Source organism: Odontomachus brunneus, unplaced genomic scaffold, assembly GCF_010583005.1.
Source record: "Odontomachus brunneus isolate Ranch 3 - 2012 unplaced genomic scaffold, Obru_v1 Obru_scaffold_032, whole genome shotgun sequence".
Lineage (NCBI taxonomy): Eukaryota > Metazoa > Arthropoda > Insecta > Hymenoptera > Formicidae > Odontomachus > Odontomachus brunneus.
Genome location: NW_022639482.1, coordinates 1,393,326 through 1,418,394, shown reverse-complemented (window position 1 = coordinate 1,418,394; position 25,069 = coordinate 1,393,326). Strand labels below are relative to the sequence as shown.

The window sequence follows — 25,069 nt, the reverse complement described above, 5'->3', positions numbered from 1 at the left end:
TCGTTTAATAATCACTTTAAAATATATATGTTTACGTGTTTTATATATATACACACACACAAACACACACACACATATACAGGGTGTCCCGCGTAAGACGGACCAAAAGAAAAATATAAGTAGAACACATCAAAGTGAACAAAAATAGTATAGGTCATTTTTCAAACAACTACGTAAATTTTCGAGGTATTAATTAAAATAGTTGGACAAATTAGAACGCGCGATGCGACAGACGGGACATACGGCTCGCAGCGGTCGGCGAAGAAAATGGAAGAACGCACACGTACACGGACGCACACACGGAGCTACTCATTTCAATATGCCAAACGGCCCACCTCTCTGGCCTATAAGATAGGCCCGAGAGCAATCATCCATTTTCTTCGCCGGCCGCGGCAAGCCGTATATCCCGCTTGCCGGGTCGTCGCGCTCTGATATGCTCAACTATTTTAATTAATATCTCGAAATTTTACGTGGTTGTTTGAAAAATGACCTATACAATTTTTGTTCACTTTTATGTGTTCTACTTATATTTTTCTTTTGGTCCGTCTTACGCGGGACACCCTGTATATATGTGTGTGTGTTTGTGTGTGTGTATATATATAAAACACGTAAACATATATATTTTAAAGTGATTATTAAACGAGGAAAAAATTTTAATGATAATATGATTCAAGGGTGCATCACAGCCCATTTCTTATACTGCAACGGACCTGAGCGCACCGCGATCGTCGCCTCGGTCGCCGGACATGGAGCGATGAAAGGGGAACGGTGGGAGTTACCTACTGAATATCGCCTGAGATGTGCAAATTTTGCCCAACTCTGGTTTAAGGGAATGCCGGAGCGAGCGATGAACTTGATAAGCATCGATAACGTAGAGCGATCGTCAAAAAGTAGAAAATGTTATCTTCATTTACCGACGATATCGAATTTATATACACATATATATTTATAGAATAAAGACGATCGTCAAATAGGCGCTAACATAATACCGCTATCATCCTTTCACAAATGTTATGCAAGTGTATGTGCTATGTTGTCATTTCAATTTTCTTACACATAGACATTACATAAATGTGAATGCCACGTTGCCGATATTCGCATTCTCTCCAAAACAGGCTTTTGCTGCATTTCTGATGAATTCTTCAAACCGCTTGTGTATTGGGTGCATCAAAGAAAAAATTTTTAGAAAAGAGTGTTGTAATTTCCAAATAATATTTTGAAGAATACGTTACCTATTATTTGAGATTTCAATATAATTAGCAACGGTAATTTAAGATATTTTTTTATTTCGCACTGACCAATGTTATACTTTATTTTCGCATGTAATTTTACCATATAAATTGAAGCAGTTAGTAAACTATAATTATTGAAAAATGAAATCAGTGTCACGATAGCAGTAGTTCCACATCGTTTTCATCCTTAAAAGAGGAATGCCCTATTTCATTTATGCATGTATCTTTGCTATACAAAAGAATTTTTAATTTGGTCAAGTCAACAAAAATTAAAATTTTTTGGCATATGTTGTTGACGTGATACCGAATACTTTTGCGAAACTATTGTTTCGTGCTAATTGGACCAAAGTAAAAGCCATTTTGCATTGTGAATTACGTGCGAAAATGAAGCAACACATCCAAAAAATGAGACTAAAACGATAATGCACTATTACTACCACGAAATCGAATCTTTCTTTACTTTTTTCTACCTACGTAGAATTAAAAATCCTTTTATTATACATGGAAAATATATGCGAAAATGAACCGGAGCATCCATCAATATCCCAGTAAACACAAAGTAACAGTAACATAACATCAATGTTATAATTTCCTACTCAACAATGTAACTGTTTTATAACACGCACGTTATATAAAATATCCGTGAACTAATTTTTTGCTCTACTTTATCATAATTGTCGGAATACCTAACCGCATGTTCTCATAAACTTTTCTGCAAACTTTTCGTATATTTTTTGGCATCAAAACTAAATTTTGAAAGTGTAGTAGTGATCTTTGAACTTTTCCTGATTGGAGCATTCACAGTTTCAATATGTATAACCTGCAGAATAGTTGTATTAAGCAAATATTGCACTAACTGACAGCTCAAAATTTAAATTTATATAAATTTTTTTCGTTTTCGTCACATATTGAGCAATGCTGCAATTTATTTTTGCGTGTACTTTTGTTATGTAAAAGTGCTTGTAGTTCCGTGCAAGCAACTAGATGTAAACTTTGCAGAAAAAAGTCAATGTTTTTTTCATGTCCGGCATCCCCTTAAACGGTTACAAATAAAAAGTCTTTATAGTTTAATAACATACATGTACGTAAAAAATAGAAATATTCAAAAATAGAAATAGAAATATTACAAATTTTTCTGATCTGATAAATCTAAAGAACGTTAAGTAATAAGGAATGTAACGAATTTAATGAATTTAATTTTGCGCATTCGCTACTTCACCAAAATAAAAGAGAAAATTATTATAATCAGCTGTAAACAATTACAGCTCGGTAGAAGTTAAATAGAATAAGTCTAAATTAAAAGTCCTTACAGATTTTCGGCCAGCATCGAGAATATCTTGAGTGAAATATGCCTAGTAGAAGTTGTGGGATCAACATTGATAATATGCTTGTTAGAATATTACTGCCTCACGGTAATACGTAAGAAATTATAAAAATTATTTCGTTATATATATGTGTATGTATAATTGTACTGTTATAGAACATATTTTCACTTATATACACATTTCATAATTTTAACACCAAAAATGTATATCGCTTGGTTTCTAGATATACATGGTGGGCCAAATGTATGGATACACACGAATAAATCTTCTGGACAGGATTTTTGGAAAAAGTGACCTGAATAAAAGTTGCTCGGGCCTAAAATAACCATCTGCCTTGGATATAATCTTGAACTCAAACTTCAAGATTACTTGTAGATAGATTGTAGAATAGAAATGTATATGTTTTATTATAGAATTTTATTCTACGTAATTAAACAAACAACTTCTGTTTAAAAAAAATGTTTATACCACCTCTATTTTCTAAGATATTTATGAAAATATCTACAAAATTATTGGTTTCAATAATTTTTTATTCGAATTATATCAACTTTACCGAAAAATAGCGAGAGATAAAAATTGTTTATTTTTTTCTCATAGAGTTCTGAGAATTTTTTAAAAATTTTATATGAACTTTTTAGTATTTCAAGAAAATGCAAAAAATGCACTACTAAAAAATTAATTAGAAAATCCTGAAAAAATTCACAGAGCTCTATAAGAAGAAAATAGGTAATTTTTATCTCTTATTATTTTTCGATAAAGTTGGTAGAATTCGAGTAAAAAATTATTGAAACCAATAATTTTGTAGATATTTCCGTAAATATCTTAGAAAATAGAGATCGTATAAAAAAGTCTTTCAAACAAAAGTTATTTGCTCTTTTATGTAAAATAAAATTCCGTAATAAAAAATATATTTTTCTATTTAAAAAAGCAAAGTTGACCTCCAAATAACCTTGAAGATTGGGGCCAAGATTAAATCCAAAGTCACCAGCAGATAGTTTTTTTAGGCTCGAGCAACTTTTGTTCAGATCACTTTTTCCGAAAATGTTGTCCTGAAGATTTATTCGGGTGTATCCATACATTTGGCTCACCTTGTATAACATAATTTTAACATTAATTAATATATTTAATATTAAATGTGACATTAAATAAAAACATGAATATAATATTATATGTTTAATCTAATTGAGTAGTTATAAATCCAATAAATAAATCCAATAAATTGATATTGTGTCCATAGGAATGGCAAAACAGTGATACCATTGCAATTCTGACATATTTTTTTCTATTGATGTCATTCGTCTTCAATATATTCATGTTTTGTTACATCGGTGAGCTACTGACGGATCAGGTGCTTATATTTGAATATTTTAGATAACATTACGAATTACCTTAAAATGTTGATATTACTTGAATTATGTAAATTATAAAGAGCTCTACACACGTTATACGTTGCGCACAATCGAAAATTAAGTGAAATGAAATATTTAGTGCGGCAAAGTGGGATATACTTCGTACAAAATTGAGTGGTATCATTTACCGGGCAAAATTGCACTCGATCTCATGTTGATCATCAGCATGTCTCACCATCCGATAAAAATTACCGCCGGGAAATTAATCAGCCTCTCGTTCTCTAGTTTTGGTAACGTAAGTGAACTTTAGCGTTATTTCAGAGACATATTCATGATGAAGTCATATAATACATCTCTTTTTTATTATGGTTTATAGGTTTTAAAAACTTCAGTTGCGTATCTAAACTTGCTGCGAACTGTTGTTTAATACATGCCTGAAAGATCTGATTTATTCCTACCATAATAACAACAGATAAATTAACTTTCAACAAAGTAATGTATCTTTTTTACTAAGAAAATTTATACTAAATGAATATCTTTTGAGATAAAAATGTTCACGCTTAAATAAATTATTGTGTGCACGAATCATATCAAATAAGCCACATAATTATTTAAAATTCACTAAATAAATGAATATCACATAATATTCGCAGAAAAAGAACACCAATAACAATATAGCAATTTTCACAAGAATTCATTTCTATTTTTATTGCATTTATCTAATATTTTCGTATTCTATTATATATTTGAGTTATTCACAGGACAAGCACTTATGTTTTTAATTAGTATATACATTAATATTATTTCTGCTCTCAGGGTCACATAAAGAACTATTTAGAGAATAATTACTCTGCTGATTAGTATTTTTCAAGACACACAACATCACTCTACTATCCATCACTATATTCTACTACCCGCTTTTAAAAGAAGATTTTATCAGTCACTTGAAAAACACGGGAAAACGTGGACTATCGATTTTACATACTGCCGATAGAACGCTACTTGCGTGATAACATGCAATTGCAGCAATTCCTTCTCCGGAACAAAATTGATTTTTCCACCGCACGTATGTCATCGTTTTCCTTTCCCACATGAAGTCACATGTAGCGGTCATGCGCAACTTCTTATGGTTAGCACAGTCGACAATTTGCAGTCGCCATCACACCTTCGAGACGATAGCATGGCCAAAATTGTTACCAACCCTTGGTCGAATGTGAACTACGAGAAGGATATCTTTAACACATTGATATGGAGCCGATGGATACTGCGAGTCCTCGGGATCTGGCCACTGGTGTTTCCGTACACCACGAAGATCGAGAAGATCCTAGCGACGATCTCGTTTTCAGTGTGTTGGTCCGCTCTCAGTTTTCTTTTGATACCTATGACCATCTACACTCTCTCGGATCAGACCGTGACTAATGACAAGATAAAGATGCTGGGTCCGTTGGCTTATGTGATCGCTTCGATGATGAAGTACCTGCTCCTGGTGATTCGTCATAGAAGTATTCGACGGTGCATTCACGTTCTCAGTATGGATTGGCGCGCTGTCCAGGAAGAGGATTATCGAACGATCATGATAAAGGACTCGGTGAAAGGACACGTTCTGTCCAAGTTTTGTATAACGTTTGTATATTGTGGCAGCTTCTGTTATAACACCGTAATACCATTTTTGTCATGAAGACCCGATAACGAATTAAATACTACCGTCGGTCCTGTAGCATATGCCGGCTTTGACATCATTTTCGATCTACGCTTCATACCAGCTTATGTGTTCGTCTTTTGTGCACAATTATTTTCCAGTATGATAATGAACACCATCACCACGGCTGTGTGTTGCTTGGCTGCTATGTTCGTCGCTCACGCCTGCGGCCAGATGGGGATTGTAATGGCAAAGGTAGAAAATCTCGTGCAGAATGTGCAAAGCAGTCATATGAATTCCAAGCATCGTATGGCGATTATTGTAAATCACCATGTGCAAGCTTTAAGGTGAGTATGTACAATTGCAACCTATTTAATTTAGTTGTAGACTTTCACATTTAGTCGTAGGCTTTTAAGGGAATATTTCAGTAATATAAATATCTAGTAGTTGGAATAATTATGTTCTATCTAGTATTAGAACAATTATTAATAAAGTATACACATAAGAAAACCTAAATATTTGTATATGTTTATATAAAAAAAGATTAAAGTATACAATTATGAAAGTTTTTCTAACTTTATGATAACATAGAATTTAAAGAAATTGGAGATGTAATAAAGAAGGAGACCAAATGCCTTTAGACAATGTGCCCCATTCCAAGGCAATAAAATTAATAGATAAAAGGGGTACCATTTTAAAGATCTCGATGAGCTAAAAATTTTGGTATCTCAAGTTGATCCGATTTTTCGTTCCGGAAATACAGCGTTCCAAAAATCTAATTTCAGTTACGGTTTTTAATTTATAGAAAATGTTAGCGTTGGAATTTTGAAATGATCAAGGGCGCGTTGGAAAGCTGAGAGTGCCTACATTTCAGGAAAAAATATATCATTCTAATAAAAGTGCCAAATAGCCAGAAATCTAGGTGTTCTAATTGGAATTTTGGTACTTCCGGTTTTGAGCTCTGAAACCATTTTCAATCGATTCCTTGACTATTTAAACTTTAAGAAAAATTGGATTTGGATTTGAATTTTTCTTAAAGTTTAAATACTCAAGGAATCCATTGAAAATGGTTCCAGAGCTCAAAACCGATCGGAAGTGTCAAAATTCTAATTGGAACACCTAGATTCCCGCTTATTTGGCACTTTATCAGAATGATATCTCTTTCTTGAAAAGTAGGTACTCTCAACTTTCCAATGGGCCCTCGATCGTTTTGAAACTCCAACGCTAATATTTTCTATAAATTAAAAACCGTAACGGAAATCAGATTTTTGAAACGCTATATTTCCGAAACGAAAAATCGGATCAACTTGAAATAATACCAAAATTTTCAACTCGTCGAGACTTTTAAAACAATACCCATTTTATCTATTGATTTTGCTGCCTCAGAATGGAGTACATTTTTGCCGTCCTCTTTTCCAGTAGTTCCATTCTGCATTTCACAGAAAACAATGAAAAAGTTATAATTAACGCTCTCAACGAAAAATTGCAGCTCTGTATTACTCAGATGCAGTAAAATCTAGACTAAAAGATGTTACAGATTTTCGGCCAGAATCGAGGATGTCCTAAATGAACTATGTATGGTAGAAATAATGGAATCAACATTGATAATATGCTTACTGGAATATTACTGTCTCATGGTAATACATAAGGAATTATAAAAATTATAATACAGAAAATTTTTGGACATTTAAACATATCTTTTGATAAGTATTTGCACATATACAATCATTTTACACATTTAGCACAAAATGGTTTTCTTCATGTATATTATAATTGTAATATCAAAGAAAATGTTTCATACTAAATGTGGCATTGAATAAAAATATAAACATAATATTATGTCTTTAATCTAATGGAATACTTTAAATATTCAAATCGCGATGTCATGCTCGCAGGAATGGCATAATAATGATGGCTTTGCAATTATGACATATATTTTTCTGTTGACGGCATTTGTCTTCAATATTTTTATGTTTTGTTACATCGGTGAGCTACTGACGGATCAGGTGCTTATATTTAAATATTTTAGATAACACAATGAATTAGATTAGATTTTTTCATGATACTTAAATTATGTTATCATAATTGCGAAGCTTTACACCCTATATTACGCATGATTGAAAGATATGTGAAATTAAATATTTAGTGCAGCAAAGTGGGATATATTTCGTATGAAATCGAATGGTATCGTTTACCAGGAAAGACTGCACTCGATCTCACGTTAATGATCAGTATGTCTCATCATCCGATAAAAATTACCGCCGGAAAATTAATCAGCCTCTCGTTCTCTAGTTTTGGTAACGTAAGTGAACTTTAGCGTTACTTCAGAGACATATTCATAATGAAGTCATATAATACATATCTTTTTTATTATGGTTTATAGGTTTTAAAAACTTCAGTTGCGTATCTAAACTTGCTGCGAACTGTTGTTTAATACATGCCTGAAAGATCTGATTTATTCCTACCATTATAACAACAGATAAATTAACATTCAACAAAGTAATATATCTTCTTTACTAAGAAAATTTATACTAAACGAATATCTTTCGAGATAAAAATGTTCACGTTTAAATAAATTATTGTGTGCACGAATCATATCAAATAAGCCACATAATTATTTACAATTTACTAAATAAATGAATATCACATAATATTCGCAGACTAAGAACAACAATAATAATATAGCAATTTTCACAAAAATTCATTTCTATTTTTGTTGCATTTATCTAATATTTTCGTATTCTATTATATATTTGAGTTATTCACAGGAAAAGCACTTACGTTTTTAATTAGTATATACATTAATATTATTTCTGCTCTCAGGGTCACATTAAGAACTATATATTTAGACAATAATTACTTTGCTGATTAGTATTTTTTAAGACACACAACATCACTCTACTATCCGCCACTATATTCTACTACCTGCTTTTAAAAGAAGATTTTATCAGTCACTTGAAAAACACGGCAAAACGTGGATTATCGATTTTACATACTGCCGATAGAACGCTCCTTGCGTGATAGCATGCAATTGCAGCAATTCCTTCTCCGGAACAAAATTGATTTTTCCACCGCACGTATGTCATCGTTTTCCTTTCCCTCATGAAGTCACACGTAGCGGTCATGCGCAACTTCTTATGGTTAGCACAGTCGACAATTTGCAGCAGTCGCTATCGCACATTCGAGACGATAGCATGGCCAAAATTGTTACCATCCCTTGGTCGAATGTGAACTATGAAAAGGATATCTTTAACGCATTGATATGGAGCCGGTGGATACTGCGAGTCCTCGGGATCTGGCCATTGGTGTTTCCGTACACCACGAAGATCGAGAAGATCCTAGCGACGATCTCGTTTTCAGTATGTGTGTCCGCTCTCAGTTTTCTTCTGATACCTATGACCATCTACACTCTCTCGGATCAGACCGTGACTAGTGACAAGATAAAGATGCTGGGTCCGTTGGCTTATGTGGTCGCTTCGGTGATGAAGTACCTGGTTCTGGTGATTCGTCATAGAAGTATTCGACGGTGCATTCACGTTTTGAGTGTCGATTGGCGCGCTGTCCAAGAAGAGTATTATCGAACGATCATGATAAAGGACTCGGTGAAAGGACACGTGCTATCCAAGTTTTGTATAACGTTTATATATTGTGGCGGCTTGTGTTATAACACCGTGATACCGTTTTTGTCACGAAGACCCGATAACGAATTAAATTCTACCGTCGGTCCTGTAACATATCCCGGGTTTGACATCATTTTTGATCTACGCTTCGTGCCGGCTTATGTGTTCGTCTTTTGCGCACAATTATTTTCCAGTATCATAATGTTCAACATCACCACGGCAGTGTGTTGCTTGGCTGCTATGTTCGTCGCTCATGCCTGCGGCCAGATGGGGATTGTAATGGCGAAGGTAGAAAATCTCGTGCAGAATGTGCAAAGCAGTCATATGAATTCCAAGCATCGTATAGCGATTATTGTAAATCACCATGTGCAAGCTTTGAGGTGAGTATGTACAATTGCAACCTATTTCATTTAGTTGTAGACTTTCACATTTAGTCGTAAACTTTTAAGGAAATATTTTAGTAATATAAATATCTAGTAGTTGGAACAATTATGTTCTATCTAGTATTAGAACGTATATTAATAAAGTATACACATAAGAAAACCTAAATATTTGTATATGTTTATATAAAAAAAGATTAAAAATTAAAATATAGAATTATGAAAGTGTTTCTAACTTTATGATAACATAGAATTTAAAGAAATTGAAAATATAACAAAGAGGGAGACCAAATGCCTTTAGACAATGTGCCCCATTCAGAGCCAGTTTAATAAATAGATGAAATGGGTATCGTTTTAAAGATCTCGACGAGCTGAAAATTTTTGTATCTCAAGTTGATCCGGTTTTTCGTTCCGGAAATAAAGCGTTCCAAAAATCTGATTTCAGTTACGATTTTTAATTTATAGAAAATGTTAGCGTTGGAATTTCGAAATGGTCAAAGGCGCATTGGAAAGCTGAGAGTGCCTACATTTCAGGAAAAAATATATCATTCTAATAAAGTGCAAAATGACCAGAAATCTAGGTGTTCTAATTGGAATTTTGGTACTTCCGGTTTTGAGCTCTGGAACCATTTTCAATCGATTCCTTGACTATTTAAACTTTAAGAAAAATTGGATTCGGACTTGAATTTCTCTTAAAGTTTAAATAGTCAATAAATCGATTGAAAGTGGTTTCACAGCTCAAAACCGATCGGAAGTACCAAAATTCTAATTGGAACACCTAGATTCCCGCTTATTTGGCACTTAATCAGAATGATATATTTTTTCTTGAAAAGTAGACACTCTCAACTTTCCAATGGGCCCTCGATCGTTTTAAAACTCCAACGCTAACATTTCCTATAAATTAAAAATCGTAACGGAAATCAGATTTTTGGAACGCTGCATTTCCGAAACGAAAAATCGTATTAACTTGAGATAATACCAAAATTTTTAACTCGTCGAGATCTTTAAAACAATACCTATTTTATCTATTGATTTTTCTGCCTCAGAATAGAGCACATTTTGGCCATCTTCTTTCCAATAGTCCCATTCTGCATTCCACAGAAATGAATAAAAAAATTATAATTAACATTCTCAACGAAAAATTGTAGCTTTGTATAACTCAAATGCAGTAGGTTCTAGACTAAAAGATGTTACAGATTTTCGGCCAGAATCGAGGATGTCCTAAATGAACTATGTATGGTAGAAATAATGGAATCAACATTGATAATATGCTTACTGGAATATTACTGTCTCATGGTAATACATAAGGAATTATAAAAATTATAATACAAAAAATTTTTGGACATTTAAACATATCTTTTGATAAATATTTGCACATATACAATCATTTTACACATTTAGCACAAAATGGTTTTCTTCATGTATATTATAATTGTAATATCGAAGAAAATGTTTCATACTAAATGTGGCATTGAATAAAAATATAAACATAATATTATGTCTTTAATCTAATGGAATACTTTAAATATTCAAATCGCGATGTCATGCTCGCAGGAATGGCATAATAATGATGGCTTTGCAATTATGACATATATTTTTCTGTTGACGTCATTTGTCTTCAATATTTTTATGTTTTGTTACATCGGTGAGCTACTGACGGATCAGGTGCTTATATTTAAATATTTTAGATAACACAATGAATTAGATTAGATTTTTTCATGATACTTAAATTATGTTATTATAATTGCGAAGTTTTACACGCTATATTACGCACGATTGAAAAAAATGTGAAATTAAATATTTAGTGCAGCAAAGTGGGACACATTTCATATGAAATCGAATGGTATCGTTTACCAGGAAAAACTGCAGTCGATCTCACGTTAATGATCAATATGTCTCATCATCCGACAAAAATTACTGCCGGAAAATTAATCAGCCTCTCGTTCTCTAGTTTTGGTAACGTAAGTGCAATTCAGTATATTATTTCGAAGACAGAAAGATATGTTAAAAAATGTCATATAATATATCCTGTTATAATTCATAGGTTCTGAAAACTTCGCTCGCGTACTTAAATTTGCTGCGAACTGTCGTTTAATACCCGGGAAAGACTCGACTTAATCCTCTAATGATAACAACAGAAAAATTAATATTTACCATATCCTTTTTGCTAAGAAAATTTATGCCGAATGAATATCTCTCGAGATAAAAATGTACACGCATTCAATAAATCATTATGTATACAAATTATACAAAACGAGATGCACACCTAATTATTTTGGATTGGCTGACGTTTTTAGATACGCGAGCAGGTAAATGTGCTCCAGGTAACGTCAACAGTCAGGTTACATATGATACAATGTTAATCGCGTATGTAGATCCACTACATAAACTCTGTCTGTATGCGGAAGGATGTCCGCGACATCAACTCAAGCGCATGTCCGATAGTCTTGCAATCAATGCTGCGCTTCCGATAGTCTCCCGCGCAGTCTTCGGTATACCTCGACACTACGAACATGCAAAACGTACGAAAGGAACGCACGATGTTACAGAACTCCAATTATCAGCAAGACGTACGATATGTCTTCAGGTTGAATATTTGGATCCTCAGCTTAATCGGCATTTGGCCAGACGTGATCCATGGAATCGGGCGACACGTGTCAAACATCGCGATCGCGTTCTTCAATTTTGTATTGAGCTTTGCGGTGGTTCCTTGTTTTTTGCACATCATATTCGACCAAAAGAATATCATCCTGAGGTTGAAGCTCAGCGGCCTGCTAAGTTTCTGCCTCACCGCGATGACTAAGTACTGCATTCTCGCGATACATCGGCCGAAAATACTATACTGTATCGAATACGTGAAGAACGATTGGTGGCAGGTCGGTATTATTGTATCTCATATGACGTATCAAATTGATATAACGTAGCGGAATTTATTATGGTGTGTTAACTCGATAGTAGCATATTCGGGTGAATAAAAATTGTGTGTGTGTGTGTGTATGTGTTTGTGTGTGTGTATGTGTATGACGTGAGGAACTGAAAAATTTGTTTAAATTTTGGAATCATTCCTTTCTTCAAAATGATGATTTTTGTCGTAATTTATAAAATGCACCTATTGCACATCATTATAATGTGACAGTTATATTTGATATGACGTTGAACACTCAAACGCCAAACGTGTAGTCAATTAAATTTTTTTCTTCACTTACATTACAGAGATGATTATAATCTAGAGAGTAATAAAATATTATTGATCACTTAATAGATCGAATCTATTCTGTCTCTCCTTTATGTAGTAAATAAAATCTACTGAAAATACTGCGATAGGTGAAGTTCAGATCCGATCGTCAATTGATGCTAAAGTACGCTGCCACCGGTCGTAATCTAACAATAATCTGCGCATCTATCATGTACATCGCCGGTGTGATTTTTTATTTGATCCTACCGTGGTGTTACGAGCATAAAGTTGGCAACCAAACCATCCGGCCGCTTGTGTTTCCGACTTACAGCGGTTTTCAACAGTCTCAGATTAGTCCGTTGTACGAAATTGTGTATTTAGCTCATTGCATATGTGGGTATACCATATTATCGGTGACATCAGGTACATGCGGTCTGGCCGCTCTATTCGCCACCCATGTATGTGGACAAATTCAAATAATCATGACACGATTAGAAGATCTCTTGGACGGCAAAAACTTCGAAAAAGTCCCAAATATTCATCAGCGACTCGATGTCATCGTGAAAGGCCACGTTCGAATAATAAAGTAAGTAATACTTTGACATCAATCCGTAATGTTTTGTAAACTTTCACACCTTAAACTGTCGAGCCTGTTAGACTTTTAAATTATATCTCAATCAATAACAAAATCTATTTGAGCTTGTACGATGTTCTAATTTTTTTTTTCTTTTTTGTTTATTTCTTTCTAGTGAGTGGCCTGTTAGATGTTTCCTCCACTTATTTATCAGTACTATTATATGAATTAGCAAAAATAATCTGTATTCTAAGAAGAAAAAACAAATAAAAACGATTAAGATAAAATTAAAATTTTATAATAGTACAATAATATATAATAATACTGATATGAAAATAAGGAACTGTAACACATACACACACACACACACACAAAAGTTTTAAATAATTCAATAATTTCAGTCGAGGATTTTAATTTAATTTCATATTGAAAGAATTAACAACGCGCATTATATTTTAATCTAATTATTACTATTATATAATTTGCTTAATTATTACTATTTAAAAATATAAAGAATACAATAAAGAAAGAGAGGAACAGGGAAAGTTATTTTTTAAAAGTAACACGTTATTATTGCTCATTCTGGAAATCAACAATAATTAGACTTTTAAAATTACTTCTGAAAAGATTCTTTTTTTAATAAATCGTCTTCTTATTTTTATTGTTATATAATTACGTTATCTCTACATTATAACGAGTTACAAGTAACGCTTTACTTCCTAACCATAAGTGAGACGTGCAACAGGTGGTTTGAATACATCATCGTTACGCTTCAGTACACGGTGCTTCATGTCCGACAATGTGCAGACTATCAATATAACGCTTATTACCTGGTCTGCGGTTATGTATAGCGTACACTTGTTTTCACAGTATATAGTAACTACACGTGCATAATCATATGGCTATGTGATAAAAATAAGTGCGACAGTATTCTCGTATATAAAACTATAGTACTCTTCTCGTATAAACTTGAGCAACTTATTTCAGATTTGCAGCAGTTGTGGAGGAAGTTTTACAAGAAGTTTGTTTAGTCGAGTTTACTACTTCTTTATGCACGATCTGCTTGCTTGAATATTACTGTATAGTGGTGCGCTAATATACGTTAGAAAACAGCATGATAGAAAGTAGAAATTAAAAGTAAAAAATTTTTAAGCGAAAGTTTTATAAAAAGAATTTCTCATATTTATAATATGTCAGGATTGGCAAGCGGATGATAAGCTTGGTCTGATGACTTACTTTATGTTCTTCATTTCATTCTGCTTCAATTTATACATATTATGCTACATCGGTGAGCTTCTCATGGAAAAGGTATATTTGTCTCAGATACTTTAATTTCTGCTTCTTGTTGAGTAAGCACTCGCGATTTATATTGTAGAGCAGCCAAGTTGGATTGATGTGCTATATGATCAATTGGTACAAACTGTCGCCGAAAATAGCTTGCGATCTAATATTAATAATCGCCATGTCTAGTCGTCCAATAAAGATCAGTGCTGGTAAAATGACAGATCTATCATTAGCGACTTTTGGAAATGTAAGACATTACATTTATATATATTATGATTTCAACTTTTATTTAATATTCAATAAAACAATAATTCGTAAAACAATAATTTTGAACAAAGTAAATCAATTATTCGAAAAATATTTTATTTTTACTTTTGCAGTAAAATATTTAATACTATAACAAGTATAACAAGATTTTATTCTAGAACAACTTATAACTAGAAAAAAAAAGAAATATTATATATTATTTTGTATATCATATATCTTAGCATGATTTTTTTAGGTATTAAAGACTACTCTAGCGTATTTGAGCTTCCTTCGGACATTAGTAATGTAAATACAATTGCAGAATGTGAGAACTATATAAAAGAATAATTTTTAATTTGACTTAGAACTTATCTTAGCTGTTGTAGAAAAATATAATACAAATAATAATGCTTATAATATTATCATATTCATATCTTTATTTCTTTTTTTCTAGTAACTAGTATCTATAAATATAAATGGTAAAGCTAATCCATAGATGTTAAGCTAAATATTCAGGGATAAATTAGTTTTTAAAATTATATATTTAAGAGTTATGAACTCCATGGTATCATTATATGTCACGCTATGCACGACATGTTTCATATGGCGCACTTCCTTTTATAAAAATAGTTTCTTTATTTTCTTTTTCTCGATATATTAAGCTAATTTATTCAATTTTTCAAATATAATTTCAACTTCAACCAATCCTATTTAAGTAAATTCAAACGTAATAGAAAAACGCTTCTTCGATCTACAATAGAACTACCGGCATATGAGATACTACGCGTACTTCTAATTCCCAGAAATAGAATGCATTTTATCTATTAGACAAAAGAATGTCTACAAAGTTTCGATGTGTTTGACGAGTTTTCTGCAATAAAGGTTTTCTATAATTAAAAGTTGGTATATGCATTCGCTAATAATTATTATTGATACTATTGGTCTTAGATCTTAATCAAGCTTTGCATATAATTTTCCGCATTGATTAATCTGATGCATTGCAATAATCTTTTCATGATTCCGCTCATTTCTGTTTATGACAGCTCATTAAATAATATTATTGATATCACAATGGCATCTAGTGAATTCTAATATTTTGTAGTATGTCATCTAATTATGATATTTATTTCTATTTGTGAAATTCTTATATTTCTGTCTGCCATGATTTTCTAAGTAGATATTTCTATGATTTTTTTAATTACTTAATATTTAAAAATTATTTACTAAATATTTAAAAATTTAATTAATATTAAAAAAAACCCCAATTTTCTTTGTTTTTAATCTTAGTTTGTGTCGGAAAATTTAAGAATGTTCTAGTGATTATTTAATATAGAAAACCATCAATTTGTACAAATCTTCTTAATAAATAAAATATTATTTTGACATTGATACATGAAAATCTGTCACGCAACATATTTTATTTTCTTAACTTTTCACATAATAAGTACTTGAACGTTGGTATTAATTAATACCTAAAGATAAAAACTTTTTATACCTAAAGATGAAAATATGTTTTTGTTTTCACGGAACTTTACGTTGAAAAACTTTGCATTCATTTATTTGATATTCCAAATCTAATTTTAACTTCCAACTTGAGTAACACGAAGATGTATCTTCAATTTAGAGAACCACCGGGATGTAAGGTTTTTCTTACACTGTTTCCCAATAATAGCATCCACCTGATCTGTCGAACTATCTGCTAGGCAGAAGGATGTCTACAAAGTTAGCGCAAGCGCGTGCCCGACGACTCTGCTGCAATCAATGCCACGCTTTCGCTTCGAGCAGTCTTCAGCAGAACCTGTTCTCACGAACATGGGAAGCGCGCGCGAAAGACACGAGACGTCACCGAATGTCAGTTATCAACAAGATATGCAATACGTCTTCAAACCTAGCAGCTGGATTCTCAGCTCGATGGGTATTTGGCCGATCGCGATTCGGGGAATTGGAAAACACGTATCTAAATTCGCTATAGTTGTGTGTAATTCCGCATTAGTATTCGCGATGGTTCCTTGTATTCTACACATCATCTATGATCAGAAGGATCTCAATTTGAGGTTAAAACTGTGTGGCCTACTGGGTTTTTGTCTCACCGCGTTGACGAAATATTTTATCCTTGTAATACGTCGATCCAAGATACAGAGTTGCATCCAGCAAGTAAAGAACGATTGGTGGCAGGTTGGTGTTAACAGTGCACAAAATATATTGTACAGAGCTGATAACTAAATTTATTTTGCGAAATACTAAAATATAGCTGTTAACGTTTAACCTTAGGAAACAAGCATATGCACATATAGCACAAATACATTTAGTGGTCACCGGGAGTGAACGTTGTACCTAGATCCATCAGTACTACTTCAATAATTCTAATATTGTGACTCAAATCAAATTGTAATTTTAAAGGTTATTTTTTATTTAATTTTTATTATAAAAATATAAGAACACAAACAATTTCTATAATTAGCACTATTTCTTAATTATGCGTGTTAGATGAATTTGAAACTAGGAATTATATCTGGATCAAATATCCATCAATATTTTTCCTTTTTGAATAATCTGATACATAAAAGCAATTTCTTCTCGTGTTCTCATCTTCAAGTAATAATATCTGTAATCTATAGCAAATGGCAGTTTTTTTTCTGTCGTTCATATTTTGGTAAATAGCATCATTGGCAATACTGTGACAGGTGAAGTTCGAGTCCGACCGCGAACGCATGTTGAAATATGCCAATACCGGTCGTAAGCTATCGTTGATCAGCGCAAGTGCTATGTATTCCGCCGGCTTCATTTATCACTTGATTCTGCCGTTTTGCACCGAGCACAAAATCGGTAACCAAACCATCAGACCGCTCGTGTATCCCACTTACAGCGAGTTTACAGCGAGTCAGATAAGTCCGACATACGAAATCGTATATGTGGCTCACTGTGTGTGCGGATACACCATATACTCGATCACAGTTGGAACTTGCGGATTGGCAGCAATATTTGTTACTCATGCATGTGGCCAGATTCAAGTGATTATATCTCGACTTCAGGATCTCTTAGACGGCAAAAACTTCGAGCAAATTCCAAACGTTCAACAACGAATCGCTGCTATTGTGAAAGGTCATGTTCAAGTAACAAGGTAATATTTTGCAATATTTTAATAATCGTTCGTAACAGTTTATTAAACACTAAATTTTATTTTAAAATATAATGGATATATTTCTATATCATTTGTTAGAATTTATAATATTTCCAATTTTCAATATAACTCATTTATAATTTTGATATGAAGAGAAAAACAATGTTGCATTACTTTAGTCATATAATTTCCTCACTTTATAACGTTTTTTTTCATAAAGAACAGAAAAGAGAAAACATAAATGCAACAGGTGGTTCTAACAAACTTCCAATAGTCTATAGTAAATGGTGACATTCATATCATGCAACGCTGACTATCAGTATAATAGTCCTCATGGGCTACTATTTTCTACATACCTTTTTACAACTGTCGGTACAGAATACTAACGACATCTGGCGTTAGCGTATCATAATTATAAACAATTTTAAATAATAAACTATGAAAACTAGCTATTTTATAAAAAATTAAATTAAAATAAAAAGAAAGCTAAAAAATTAAAGTTAAATTACATCCAAAAATTACACAAATATTTAAAGCATACTAATCTCAATTTCTTGCTTGACTAATTTATATAACTTTATAGATTTGTCTTTCAAAAATCTTGTCGGTATGTTATTATCACGTACAATAATATAATATCATGTTAAAAATAACGATACCTTTGTTTATAAACGACAAACATTATTTATCATTAGCATTGGTAATGACAAGAAGTTGCAAAAAGCTAATTTGTTTCTAATATTTGTTTATTTATTAAATGTAATTTAATGTCTTCAATTTTTTAACTTTTTTCTTATTTTAATTCAATTTTGCATAAAAATTGCTATTTTATTCTATTATTTATAAATATTTATTATTTATAATTATTTATATATATTTAAAATTATTTATAAATATATATACAGAGTGTCCGATAACTGATCAAGCATCCGCCGTGTACGAATAGAACGGGTCAAAATAATCATAAAAGTTATATATCATTTTGAAATTTTCTCAATATTTATTCCTGAATTAATTAAAATGTATAAAATGTATAAACGAATGAACGAGAAGCGATAGGACAGGCTCCGTGTGTAGAAGAAATGGCTTACCTCTTGGCAACGATAAGTAAACAGTTGATTTCGAGGCGGAGTATATACGTATCACTTGTTACTCCGCCTCGAAATCAGCTGTTTACTTATCGTTGCTAAGAGATAAGCCATTCCTTTTACACACAGAGCCTGCCGCTTTTCGTGAGCTCATTCGTTTATACATTTTAATTAATTACGGAATAAATATTAAGAAAATTTCAAAATGATATATAACTTTTATGATTATTTTGACCCGTTTTACAGAGCGGTTGCTCGATCAGTTACTGGACACCCTGTATATGTGACAAACGCTAATGACAGATATCACATTAGCGTACCAAACCGACAGTTATCAATAGATATGTACAGAATAATGGCCTTGCAATTATTTACGTTGCGTATTTTCACTGTGTATAAAAAAATATACCGTTATATGGCTATATAATAACACTATATGAGGCAATTTATTCACGAAATTTATTATATATTTATTATATATTATATATTTGTTAAATATTTATTATATATTTATATATTTATATATTTATTATATATTTATAATATAATTTATTATATAAACGTAAGGTAACATATTCCAGATATACAGCAGTTGTGGAGAGAGTTCTACAAGAAGTTTGTTTGGTTGAGTTTACTAGCTCATTATGCACGATTTGTTTACTCGAGTATTACTGCATACTGGTGCGCTAATAATTGCTACAAAGATATAATCATTGGAAAATTGGAATTATATAAAAAGAAATTCTATTTTTTATATCATGTCAGGATTGGCAAGCGGATGATAGAATCGGTCTGCTGACTTATTTTATGTTGTTTGTTTCATTCTGCTTTAACATATACATATTATGCTACATTGGTGAGCTTCTCATGCAAAAGGTATGCTATACCTGCTAAGTAGTATTTTATTTTCAATATTAGTTAAGTAATCAGTTGCGATTAATATTACAGAGCAGTCAAATTGCAATAATATGTTATTTGATTAATTGGTATGAACTACCGCCACGATCAGCTCGCGATCTTATATTGATAATCGCCATGTCTAGTCATCCCATAAAGATCAGTGCTGGTAGAATGGTGAATTTATCATTGACGACTTTTGGAAGTGTGAGACTGTATTTTTTATAATCCTATTTTTCACTCAAATGTGTATAAATTGTATATAAATTGAATATTATTTATCAATATTATCAAAGAGAGAGAGAGAGAGAGGGAGAGAGTAAACTTTTTATCGTCAAAAAATAATAATATAACAATAGATTTTATTCTAGAAGAATTTAATTGTAATTTAAAGAAATGTCATATATTATTTTTGCATAATCGTTTTAGGTGATAAAAACATCTTTGGCATATCTGAGCTTCCTAAGAACGTTAATAGTATAAATATAATCAAAATAATACTGCAGATACACAGAGAAGTTATTTGATTTTTTACCTTACCTATGTGTTTAACATAGAAAGCCATCATACAAATTTTTATAATATCTCATTTTGAATTAAAAAAAATGAAATGTATCTAGATATTTATTTTTCTTCTAGTTTTCTCCATTATTAATATCAAATCATCCATGCATATTAAGATATACGTTAATAAGATCATCACAAATAATTATTTTATTTCTATGTTTTATATAAATGACTTAATCCTGACATAAATTAATGCTTGAGATATTAAGCTGCAAACAGTTTCTCAAAATTTTTTCCAAAATTTCATGTTGAAAAAATAATATTGCAGATAAAGTAAAATAAAAAAAATAATACTGCAGAAATTTTACGTTGACTTATCTCACTTCTCAAATTTATTTCCAACTCAAATTAATCAAACTTGTTTAAATCCGAACAGAAGGGCAAAGATGTTTCTTTAATCTAGAGTCACTGGAATATATACGCACTGTACGACTATTTCCCGATAATAGCATTCACCCGACCTGTCAATCTATCCGTCAGGCGAAAGGATGTCTGCAACGTCAGCGCATGTCCGGCGACTTTGCAATCAATGCTGCGTCTCCGCGTCGTCCAGTCTTTAACAGAACATTGTAGACATGAGACTATCACGCGACGGTCACGCGATGTCGTCGAACAATAGTCACCAGCGAGATATGCAATACATCTTCACACCTAGCAGCTGGTTTCTTGGCTCGATCGGCATCTGGCCGATCGCGTTCCGGGGCATTGGACAACACGTTTCCAAAATTGCTATCGTTATCTGTAATTTCGTATTAGGCTTCGCGATAATACCCTGCGCTCTAAATATCATTTACGACCAGAAGGACCTAAACATAAGGCTCAAGCTTTCCGGACTTTTAGGCTTCTGCAGCACCGCGATGATGAAGTTCATCGTTCTTGTGATACGTCGTCCAAAGATACGACAGTGTATCGAGCATGTGAAGAACGATTGGTGGCAGGTTGGTGTGATATCTATACACAAAATAAAAGTTACAAAGTTGACAGACAGATGTTCTTCACGAGATACTGAGAAGTGGCAGTGCCTTCGACTGCAAAGAAACGCGTGAAGTTGATTGAAGTGATTTTTTAAGTGATAAATTTTCTTTTCATTGAAGAGAGCAATAATTTCTATTTCTATGTGCACGTCAGTTTATTTTACATGATTATAATATTGCCGCATTACTTCTATATTTAATTAGCCATTTTACAAGTACAACTATTTTACAAGTATAAGTATTATACTAGGATATTTCAATGCTAGTCCGCGTTAATTGTGATTCTAATAATTATTTTTTTAATAATTAAAGTTATGTTTTGTATACTGATTGTTAATTTTTATTTTAATCAGATCTATTATCAACTAGTTTTATAAATCCACATGTCCTCACATATAGTTTCCCGTATCCATCAGATATACTAAAGCAAACCTCTCGCTAACTCATCCCCAAATAATTTTATCCATCTCGTGATTAGTAGTTATTGCCGCTCATTTCTTGATGTAGATAAGATTACTGGTAATACTGTGACAGGTAAAGTTGAAGTCCGACCGCAAATTGATGCTGAAATACGCTGGTACCGGTCGTAAGCTCTCCATAATCAGTACATCTTCCATGTATATCGCTGGCTTCATTTATCATCTGGTCTTGCCGTTTTGCACTGAGCACAAAATCGGTAATCAAACTATTAGACCACTTGTGTATCCCACTTACAGTCAGTTTACTCAGACTCAGGTGAGCCCGATCTACGAAATCGTGTATCTGGCTCACTGTATGTGCGGATACACCATGTACACAGTCACAGCGGGATCGTGTGGATTGGCGGCGATATTCGCCTCTCATGCATGTGGTCAGATCGGCGTGATCGCATCTAGACTAAATGATCTTTCACAAGGCAAACATTACGAGCAAACGATGGATATTAATCAACGAATTGCAACTATCGTGAAGAGCCACGTTCGAGTATTAAGGTAACACGCTGATTTATGATATAAATTACAATCTAAATGAGCTTTAATTGAAAAGTCTGACGTTAATTATTCACACAAAAAAGAAATTAAAAGTTATAGTTGGAGCAGTGTTTAGCAATTTGATACACAAATTAAAATTAATGAAAAAATATCTTTAATCTTAGATATCTTATGATTACCTCTCTTACACTGTAATTTGCCGTAATAACTTGATTGTACAATTCCCTTTGCTTATATGTAATTTCTATCATCTGCTGAGTAATGAATATAAGCGACAGACAAATGCAACAGGTGCGTCCGATGAAACTAATGCGTTTCAATAACAGTGCGGTTATACCATAGACATATATACTAGACTGCGCAGTCTGTCCAATCTAGTATATATGTCTATAGGTTATACGCTTCATATATGTATATATGGATTATACGCAGACGCTAAACATATGCTTTTGTATCTTCAACATACCATATATATACTACTACCGTGTAACAGTATACTTTCACTCAAATGAAAGGAAATTTATAATTTTCTTTTTTTTTATTAAATGTTCGAATCTTTTGTCATTACTCTTTAATTTCTAATAATTGCATAACGATAAAAAAATTTGATATTTCTATATGAAAGTGTTTTTTATTAAGTAGTTTCTCCTTATAAAATCGTTGACACACAATTACGTTAATTTATTATGTTAAATATTTATTATGTTAAATGTTGGCCTTAATTAATATATATATCGTAAATAATTATATAACTTTTTGTTACAGATTTGCAATTCTCGTGGATGAAATCTTACAGGAAGTATGTTTATTGGAATTTGCCAGTTCTATATTTACGATGTGCTTGCCTGAATACTTCTGTATAGTGGTGCGCAAATATATGTTATTAATTTGTAAGGAACACATAACGTAATTTTTTCTGTAGTTTTGATTAATAACAATTTCAAACCGAAAAGAGTATTGAAAAATGGAATCGAGAATTGATGGCTTGCTTCGATTCTTCTCGAGACGATTCCAACGATAGGTAACATATGGGATCAACTCGGTGGTTATGACAGTCAAAATGGCCAGCAAAGTTAGGTATTCAGTGGCGTAGCCATCGGTCAGTAACCCACGCAGGTTCGAATCGCAGTCTCAACGCGACTAATTTAGTTTTACTTTTTTATTTTTTACGACTCAAATAGCCGATATGCGGTCACTTTAATGATCCAAACACGTCGTAGATACTCCGGACGCTGTTCTAAATTGCACCATCGACCATCTTAGAATACCTAACTTTGTTTACCATTTTAACTGTCATAACCACCGAGTTGGCTCTACGTTACCTATCGTTGGAATTGTCTCGACGAGAAGAATCGAATGAAACCATTCCTTGTTCCATTTTCGATCAGTTTTCAATATATTCCTTTGAAAGATATGATAAGTATAATCAATACATAAAGACTTTGCTTAATATGATTTAACAGGATTGGCAAGATAGTGACACAGTCGGACTGACCACTTACTTTTTACTATTCATTTCATTTTGCTTTAATATGTATATACTATGCTATATCGGCGAGCTGCTCATGGAAAAGGTACGTTTTCCTGACTTTCAATTTTGAGATACTTAATTTTAATTTTCACAGTTACAGTTACACAGTAAGAATTATTATAAGTCATAGTAAGAAAAGAAATAAATTATAAAACTTATTGGATATATTATCGTAAGTAATATTTTAGAGCGGCCAAATTGGATCGATATGCTTTATGATTGACTGGTATCAACTGCCAGCGAAATCAGTTCGCAGTTTAATATTAGTAATCGCTATGTCAAGCCACCCTATAAAGATCAGCGCCGGTAAAATGATAGATTTATCCTTGGCGACTTTTGGAAATGTAAGAAATTGTATAGAGTATTTATACAAAATTTTTTTTGTTTCGCAGTTTAAAATATAATTTAAAAAATTAATACTTTACAATTAATTGTTAAGCAAATAATTATTTTATCTTTTTTTATCTTTTTAATGCACGTTCCGTGTTATCAAATTTTTAGTAAGAAAGATAAAAATAAGAAATAAAAATATGAGCGTGAGGAGAAAAAAATTTTACATACTATTTTGACATATTTTTCTTAGGTACTCAAAACAAGCTTGGCGTATTTGAGTTTTCTTCGAACACTTGTAACGTGAATATAATTTAAAACAATACTGTAGGGAAAATATATTAAAATATATTTAGGGTGTATTTAAGATAGTTAATATGAAACATAACATTTTCTATGAAGAATTTTCGTAGACAAAATGTAAGTATTAATCTAAACAACAACTAAATTTTATTAACAAATTATTCTATTTTTTCAAAAAATTAATTTTTCTAAAAAATATGTCCTTTTCAAAATTATTGTTTGAACCTCAACTTCTTTGCTTTTTTACTGAGAAAATAAATTTCTTTGCCCCATATAGTTTATTTAAATATGAGAATGAGTGTGCTCAAAATTGTAGACACAGCATGGAATAAAATCGTAAACATGGTCTGTTATCCATTGGAGAAATTGCGAATGTGGCTACGTAGTTCTATAAGTGCGTTTAATGAATGTAGCTGGCGTCTCGATCATGATGATTCTTGACGCAAGCGCAGAAACTTCATGA

At 32.3% G+C, this 25,069-nt stretch overlaps 4 protein-coding genes and 2 pseudogenes across 6 annotated transcripts in view; all 6 read left to right on the top strand.

Moving 5' to 3' along the window:
* The window catches only part of LOC116843367 (odorant receptor 43a-like), a 5,501-nt gene extending 1,111 nt beyond the window's left edge, over positions 1–4,390 (top strand). The window contains exons 2-5 of the mRNA XM_032813748.1: positions 2,545–2,644; positions 3,795–3,905; positions 4,046–4,201; positions 4,283–4,390. Of these exons, the coding sequence (XP_032669639.1) occupies positions 2,545–2,644; positions 3,795–3,905; positions 4,046–4,201; positions 4,283–4,333 (418 nt within the window). The 3' untranslated portion in view covers positions 4,334–4,390. The remainder of the gene's footprint in view (positions 1–2,544; positions 2,645–3,794; positions 3,906–4,045; positions 4,202–4,282) is intronic.
* A 616-nt stretch (positions 4,391–5,006) lies between these two features.
* LOC116843369 lies at positions 5,007–8,208 on the top strand (annotated as a pseudogene).
* Positions 8,209–8,219: 11 nt separating this feature from the next.
* Positions 8,220–11,656, top strand: LOC116843364 (putative odorant receptor 92a). The gene is made up of 5 exons (XM_032813741.1): positions 8,220–9,545; positions 10,742–10,841; positions 11,100–11,210; positions 11,351–11,506; positions 11,590–11,656. The coding sequence occupies exons 1-5, from the start codon at positions 8,683–8,685 to the stop codon at positions 11,638–11,640; spliced, it is 1,281 nt and encodes a 426-aa protein (XP_032669632.1). The 5' UTR covers positions 8,220–8,682; the 3' UTR covers positions 11,641–11,656.
* An 83-nt stretch (positions 11,657–11,739) lies between these two features.
* Positions 11,740–15,134, top strand: LOC116843370 (annotated as a pseudogene).
* A 1,079-nt stretch (positions 15,135–16,213) lies between these two features.
* LOC116843365 (odorant receptor 4-like) lies at positions 16,214–20,439 on the top strand. Of its 2 annotated transcripts, none has more exons than XM_032813744.1 (5): positions 16,214–16,999; positions 17,509–17,945; positions 19,615–19,714; positions 19,799–19,909; positions 19,987–20,160. In XM_032813744.1, exons 1-5 carry the CDS (start codon positions 16,586–16,588, stop codon positions 20,014–20,016), a joined length of 1,092 nt encoding a protein of 363 aa, XP_032669635.1. In that variant the 5' UTR covers positions 16,214–16,585; the 3' UTR covers positions 20,017–20,160. The 2 variants fall into 2 exon arrangements, with proteins under 2 accessions (XP_032669635.1, XP_032669634.1); XM_032813743.1 differs by having other exon boundaries at positions 16,217–16,999; positions 19,982–20,439.
* A 152-nt stretch (positions 20,440–20,591) lies between these two features.
* Positions 20,592–25,060, top strand: LOC116843366 (odorant receptor 4-like). Of its 2 annotated transcripts, XM_032813746.1 has the most exons (7): positions 20,592–21,435; positions 22,006–22,442; positions 23,208–23,307; positions 23,906–24,016; positions 24,162–24,317; positions 24,557–24,723; positions 24,923–25,060. In XM_032813746.1, exons 1-6 carry the CDS (start codon positions 21,073–21,075, stop codon positions 24,608–24,610), a joined length of 1,221 nt encoding a protein of 406 aa, XP_032669637.1. In that variant the 5' UTR covers positions 20,592–21,072; the 3' UTR covers positions 24,611–24,723; positions 24,923–25,060. The 2 variants fall into 2 exon arrangements, with proteins under 2 accessions (XP_032669637.1, XP_032669636.1); XM_032813745.1 differs by lacking the exon at positions 24,923–25,060 and having other exon boundaries at positions 24,162–24,665.
* Positions 25,061–25,069: the final 9 nt, after the last annotated feature.